The 7,790-nt window shown below is 35.4% G+C and overlaps 1 protein-coding gene across 1 annotated transcript; it reads left to right on the top strand.

Moving 5' to 3' along the window:
* The first annotated feature begins 4,665 nt into the window (after positions 1-4,665).
* Positions 4,666-7,754, top strand: LOC133334567 (uncharacterized). The gene is made up of 3 exons (XM_061542882.1): positions 4,666-4,802; positions 5,060-5,603; positions 6,753-7,754. Exons 1-3 carry the CDS (start codon positions 4,666-4,668, stop codon positions 7,752-7,754), a joined length of 1,683 nt encoding a protein of 560 aa, XP_061398866.1.
* The last annotated feature ends 36 nt before the right edge of the window (positions 7,755-7,790 follow it).

Below are 7,790 nucleotides of genomic sequence, written 5' to 3'. Positions count from 1 at the left end.
TCAACTTTAATTCACACTCCAAATTTCATGTTTTTAGCGCTATCCGTTCACATGCTACATAATTGTACCAAATTTAGTACATTTTCGTATTTTTCGGATAGTAATAGTTCGAATTTCCAAAAACTCTTTGGTACATCTATCCTACACTCCATCAACGACCACCAAACCAAATTTCAGAGTTCTAGCTCCACCGGTTTGCCAAATACAAATAGTATCTCATTTAGTACTCTTTAGTACTTTTCGTACCGTTCTGGTACCAATTTCCAAAAACCCAGCCTTATCTGTCACATTTGGACCAAGAGTGACCCTCACCCAAAATTTCAAGATTCTAACTTCAGCCGTTAATATCTTTTTTGAAATTTGTACTAAAATGGTACAACATATTAACTTGTAATGGAAAAGTTATAGATTGAGATCTGAAATTTAATATGTCGCTTAACTATTACAAATAGATCGATAAGCACAAAATTGTACTAAATATTGTACCACAGCGAATGGTAAAAAATATAAATGTAAATTTAGAGTACAAAAATGTCCAACTATTAGTATAAATAAGAGGCATGGTTTATTGAAAATTCGTACTAAATGGCACTAAAAATACAAAATATTGCACAGTGTGGGAAAAAGTATAATTCTGAAATTCTTATATTTTTTGTATATTTTGTATATTATAAACAAATAGAATACGAATCGAATATAAGTACTAAATATTGTGTACGGTAGAATGGATGAAGATAGGAACTTGTTATTAAATAATTATCTGGAACTATGACAATAACAATTTATACATAAATATTTTGCATTAATATGTTATAAAATGTACTAAAAAGTACAACACTTTGTGCCGTATACAATGTGTTGTATTTTTAGTACATTTTTTTAGGTACGGTTGGTTATAGAATTTGGATATAAGGCTTTTTCTATAAAAAAACAATGCTTTTGGCAATTTTGTTTGACATTTGTACTTAAAGTAATAATTATTGTATACGACGGAACGAGTAGAGGTAGAGTCCTGAAATTTTATATGTATATTTTGTTTTAACAAATTAAAAAAGTTTTTTTTTTTAATTTGTAGTAAAAAGTACTAAATAGAAAAGGTTAGAGAAAGATATCCGAATTTTAGTATTACTCATTGACTATGGCAAATAAAATGTTTTATGGAAAAAACAAAACAACAAACTGGGATTCAATGGGGATTCAGCCTGACTATTTTGCAAAAACAAAATACAAATGGTATCCCAAACAAACCGCCAACACTACTGAAGTTGTAGACGCAGGCACGGTTAAACTGTTTGGTTTGTTGCTGTACACTAGCAACACCAACAAAGTCGTTGTGTGCATTTGTCGCGATGTGACAACACACAACAGTGGGAAAGGTGTGGTATTGTTTGTAAATGCCTTGTTAACCTCGAAGTGAGGCTCCAGCGAAATTCTCATGCAGTTTATGTCGTTGGTCAGCTAAGTACTTCGCTTTGTTACAAGAGACATTTGGGTATGAAAGGTTTTTTGTATAGAAGCAATAGCTTCTGGGGAGAATATCCCAACAAAAAACTAAGGGAACTGATGAGGATCAGTGGCGTGATCCGAAACTATAGTCTTCCCTGCCTTACCCCTCCGCAAACAATGCCATATATACCCCACTAATAAATAGTTGTTTTTTATAAAAACAACAAACTGGGATTCAGCCTGACTATTTTGCAAAAACAAAATTTTATGGAAATAATTTTCAAACATTTTTACTAAAAATTATTAACGGTTATATGAAATATAGTTTCTAATTCCACATGGATCAAAAATTTTCTAAAATAATAGTACTGATATTTCCAACCACACTGGAAATATATTATACTGCATTGACCTTTTGATGTAATGATAAATGGGCTGGATCATTATTATGAGGATATACTAAAAATACCGACAATTTCATTGATGGTGCAATTTTAATGGAAATCTTCACTATAAAGGCAGGTCTTTGCATAAAAAATGATGCGATGTGCAAAATTGTAATTCATACTATAAGGGTACTAAAACGTAATAGATATTTTACCATTATTTACCCGGACAGAGAATCTACATAATTTATAGGGTCGGAAATAATGACGGAAAATATAAGTCGTTATTACACAATGCATTACCAAATTTAGAGCATACTTTTAGGAGGTAATTAGAGAAAATGCAAAATCGATCAATATTGGACCGATATAATCAAAAATATATGGATTATAGACAGGATGGTATATCTATAGACAGACAATCGTGTGTCCGTGGCTAACTCGACTATATATTTCAATAGATATGATCCAAACCTATTTGAAACTATTTTGACATATTTATAATTAGAGACTTTCTGTGGCTTGCCCACGTCTTTTATGGTTAGTGAGGTTTACTAGAGAGCAGCAGAACTAACAACCTTCTATGGCTAGCATAGAAGACCATTGCTAATCACTATTCTCTATAGGTATATCCATAGACTAAATAACATGTGCTACCCGCTATATCTCTACTATCCACAGAAGATAGAGATTTCCAACAAAGAAAGATATCTGATGTATATATCAGAGTTCTTCTGCAGATGGCAGAGAACATCAGAGGTCTCTATGATTAGAAGTATTCTTCTAAGGTAATCAAAGGATGTCTATGGCCAGCAGAGGCCTTCTGTAGATAAAATCATAATTCTATTGGTTTTGAACAATGTCATTCTCTAAGTATTAGCCAATCATCTATAAAGACTACAGTTATCATCTTCGGATAAAATCAACACATTATCGATGTCAGAGCCAACGTATCTTCTTCTATATATAAAACAAAAACTGCTTTATAAGTTACTGACTGACCATCACGTCCAGACGAAATGTCTGTGATAAGACGGAAATTGGTACTAAAGGATACTAAAATGTACTAAAAATTACGTGTATTACTTGGCAACAGTACGAAGTAGAACTCCGGAAAAAAATTTAGAAATTTTTACTAAAAGGTACTAACAAGTACTAAATATTATATTACAAAGGAACCGGTAGAAATGGATATCTGAAACTTAATATGTAGCTTAAGCTATTACAAAATAAAACGAGATGCAAAAATATTTTTTGGAAATTATAATTAACAAGTTAAAATCAATGTTAAGTTCGGCAGAACATGAGGATAATAATCAAAATATCTAAAATTAATAGGGCCTCCTAGGAGAAAACTCATGATATGATAGGAACTTGAACATACAGAAAAAAAAATAAAAATATCCACAATACTGAATATTGGGGGTACCGTTATATGGGGGATACCCAGAAACTTGGGTCTATATTAATAATTTTTGGAACAGATATATATTATTCAATGGGAACCCAAAATACAGCCAATTCGGTGGAAAACCGTATCCAAGATCTCTAGAACGCCGAATATTGGGGGTACCGTTATATGAGGGATACCCTGAAACGTCGGTCAATATTAATAATTTTTGATACGGAGATGTGATTTATAATGAGAAACCAAAGTATCAAATTACAGCCAATTCAACTGGAGACCCTGTCTAAAATACCGAGAATTGGGGAATACCTTTATATGGGATTTTGAACACGTTTTCCATCCGCACTGTCTGTAATTTGGTATTTTGGGTTATCTTTGAATAACACATATCCGTATCAAAAATTATTAATATTGACCCAAGTTTCAGGGCAGCCCCGATATAACGGTAACTCAAATTTAGTAAATTACATAATGAATGATAAATCCAGAATGGATTAAAATTTGCACTTAAAGTAGAGACATATAACCGAAATTTAGTATTTATCAGACATCTCACAGAAATGATTTCCAATCGAAAGCGGAGTTAGTTCTGTATTAAGCTTCTTCAGAAAACGATTTTTTTCGGAATGAAACCAATTTTGATTTTGTAAGTTTCAGAACATTTCACTTAAAAACACTCTGAAATAACTTTCAGTTTTCGGAATTAAAAAAATCAATCGGAGTCTAGAAAATGTAAAACAAAAACGATCAAATGGAAATATGGAATTGAAAACATTACGATCGGAATCCGTGACATGCCTGTATGACCTATACAACAGCGAATGATTTAGTGAAGTGTTCTTAAACTTTCGATGTTGTGAAAAACGGGCGGTGATAATGAATATTCGTACAAATTCGTACTAGAAGGATACACAAATACTAAAATGTACTACATATTTATTAGCAGTATGCGGCCGAGAGGAACAAAAAAATTTAAAGAAAAACTCTGATAGCACTATTTGGATTGATCCATCGGGGAGATCGAGAAAGTAGTGCCCATTCATAAAATATAAAAATTATTATGTTGAAATCGATTTAGTAGGATTCGAGCACCAACGCTTCGTAATTCCCATTCAATGGGACCTAATTCGGATATTTGTTTATTTTTGGGACCCTGTGAATCCAAATTCTACAGCAACTGTTATTCCCTTCCCTGACCATAATCAGTTAACGTATTTGCATTATCTCATTGGAGTATTGATATGAATTGAATATTAATATTGAAATTGTAATGAAGGACAATTAATAACAAAATAATCTTTCGAATAAAATCTCTAACATTGTAACAAGCTACGAAATAATTATTTTATATGCGAGTAGTTCAATTTCAAATTTTGCCGTAATAAGTTGAAAACAGTTTTGAGAGCAAAAAAATTAACTAAAAACATGCAAAAGAAATTCGCCTTATTAATTTGCACCTCCCTATTCGGATGGGCACTGTCCTATAGTGATTATACATATCATCTTTTGGGAGATATTGGAAATCCACTGAACGAATTAATGGAATATGGTCGGGTCGCATTGTACATGGTCATGAGATATATTAGTCCACGGACCAACACTTTAATTATTATGGAAAATTGTCTCGACTTTTGTGATCAACATCGTCTCTATCATTCGACAGTTTTAAAATTCTTTCTCAATAATCTCAATAATAATTTGAATTTGATTTATCTGCTGCGAGAATTTAATAGCCAAGCACATTTCAGCACCTTAGAATAACAAGTAATTAATACCGCCCTCTCTACTTCTATTCCATATTTTTTGTTTGCAATTTCAGAGCCCTTCAAGTGAACATTCCCAAAACCCTTCACGATCGTCAGTATTACTTCTTCATTGTCTTTACCTGGTTTATGCTCTATCAAAGGCACTTCAACGAAGATATGATGAAAATATTTGAAATTTGTCGTAAAATGAATGTAAAGAATGTAGTGATCATGACCAGACCTGTGCAGGAGAATTTCATTAGTTTCCACACCTATTCGCTGTACACGGGTGACTATTGCAACACCGAAATGACAATGAAGGAAATCAATCGTTACGAAAATGGTCGATTTCGTTATGATTATCTATTTCCGGATAATATGAAGAATTTCCATGGCTGCAAGTTGACAGTGTGTGGTCGGATTATAGCTCCGATGTTAATATTTAATGGAGATAAGCGCAATGAAACTCAGTTGAAAGAAATGCATCGTTTAGGTGGTATCGAAGGAGAAATTTTGAAGTTGGTCGCCTCAACAATGAATATCAAATTGGAATATCGTTTTCCGCAGACCTTCCATAATCCGGGAAATGTACACAATTTCACGGGATGTCTAGCAGATGTAAGTAAGAAAGGAGATTTGGAGATTTTATGTCGATTGTGGAGGACCTCTATCAGTTAAAAAAACATTTAATGCATGGATGAGGCCACCTATGGATAAAGGAGGTCTTCTATCCAAATGTGCTGCAGAAGTCCGATGTTAGCCATAGTAAAACTCTTTATGGGCCGAAAAGGTATTTTAGGGACAGACAGACAGAAGAGGTCTTCTCTAGCCAGAAGAAATACTTCTGTAAACAGAAGAGGCCTTTTTTAGACCGAAGCGTCTTGTGAAGTCGGAAGACAGAAAGACTCTGTATATAGAAGAGGTCTTCTATAGCCAGACAATGATTTTTATACTCAGAAATGATCTTCTGCAGGTAGCAGAGATCTTCTGTAGACAAAAGAGGTCTTTTGTAGCCAGAAGAAGCTTTCTATAGGCAGAAAAGGATTTCTGTAGTCAGAGTAAGTACTCTGTATCAAGACGGGGTATTCCGTAGGAACAAGAGGTCTTTCGTGGACAGAAGAGGTATTCTGTAGACAGAAGAGGCCTTCTGTGGACAGAAGTGGTCTTCTGTAGACATAGGAGGTCTTCGGTGGGCAGCAGAGGTCTTATGTGGACAGAAGAGGTTTTTGATGCGCAGAACTCGTCGGTCTTCTGTAGACAAAAAAGAGAAGAGGTCTTCTATAGTCATAGGTCTTCTTTGGACAGGAGAGGTCTTCTTTAGGCAGAAGAGGCCTTCTGTAACCAGAAGAGGTCTTCTGTAGACAGGAGTGGTGTTCTGAAGACAGAAGTGGTCATCTGTGGACAGATGAGGTCTTTGGAGCGCAGAAGACGTCTTATGTGGACAGAAGAGGTATACTATGGGCTGAAGAGGTTTTCTGTGAACAGAAGAGGACTTCTGTGGGCAGAAGTGGTCTTCGGTGCGCAGAAGAGGTCTCCAGTAGGCAAAAAAGATGTTCTGCTATAGAAGACGTCTTCTCTAGCCAGAAGAGGTATTCTGTCTAGTCTGATGACTAGACAAATGTTTAATGTTAGGGACAGCAGAGGTTTTCTATGGATTAAACGGGTTCTAATAATTATTTCAAACATATTTGCAAAAATCTCCATGAATTTATTGTTTTACTTCGTCTTTTCTCACTCTCTCACTCTCTCTCTCCCTCTCTTTCCCAGCTCTATGAACAACGCGCTGATATGGCTATTGGCGGCCTGGGTGCCCTTATGCCGAATGGCCAGCAATTTAGCATTTCCTATACACATCATCCATCGCCGTATGTTTTCGTAGTACGCGGAGGACGTCCATTAGGGCCGATAACACAACTGTTGAATCCATTGCAAATAAATACATGGCAGGTACTTCTGGCTCAACTTTTAATCCTTATTGCCCTAATCAATTGGGTAGAACGGTGTGGCAAACGTAGGGTACGCAACTTCATATTGGGAGCTCACAACAAATATGCCATACATCATTTATTTGTAACGTTGCTGGGAAGTCCTCTCCCAAGCTATACGGTTCCACGGCGGAATTTCGCTCGTTTCCTTTTTGCCGCCTGGCTGCTGTGGACAATGCAGCTGCGTAATTTCTATCAGGGTAAAATGTTTGATACACTGCGACTGGCAAAACGGCAATCCACCCCAAAGACCATACATGAGCTAATCGATAAGGATTACACTTTGCTATCATCGATATATCGGGACTTCTATCCACCCAATAAAACCATAATAATATCGGATACAGTGGGGCGATTGGATGTCGTCAACGCTGTGGATATGCCATTTACAACCACAGAAGTGTTGGATTTTATGTCATATTACAATATGATCAATTGGAAGACATCGACCCTAACCTATGTGGATGAGGTCATCTATTTGTATCATTGTGTGGTGTATTTTCCCAAACATTCAATTCTATTGCCCAGTTTTAATCGGAAATTTAAGTTGCTCTCGGATGCCGGCATTACTTCGTTAGTAGCCCGTCAATGGGTCCATCCGTATTTTCGTAATCCTAAGGGTCACATAAATTCGGGTGAAATTCGTCAAATAACCCATAAACATTTGATTGGCCTTTACTACGTTTATGTTGCCATGAACGGGATTGCTGTGGTGATTTTTATCGCTGAATTGGGTTCGAAGCGTTTTAGTGTGCTAAAGCGGATTATTGAAAGGTGGAATTGAAATATTTTTTTGCGGAAATATAAAATGAATGTTTTG

Source organism: Musca vetustissima, unplaced genomic scaffold (assembly GCF_032173495.1).
Source record: "Musca vetustissima isolate MV318-11 ecotype Yass unplaced genomic scaffold, APGP_CSIRO_Mvet_v1 utg4378, whole genome shotgun sequence".
Classification (NCBI taxonomy): Eukaryota; Metazoa; Arthropoda; class Insecta; order Diptera; family Muscidae; genus Musca; species Musca vetustissima.
Note: the sequence above shows the minus strand (reverse complement) of the source record. Positions and strands in the feature narration are given on the sequence as shown.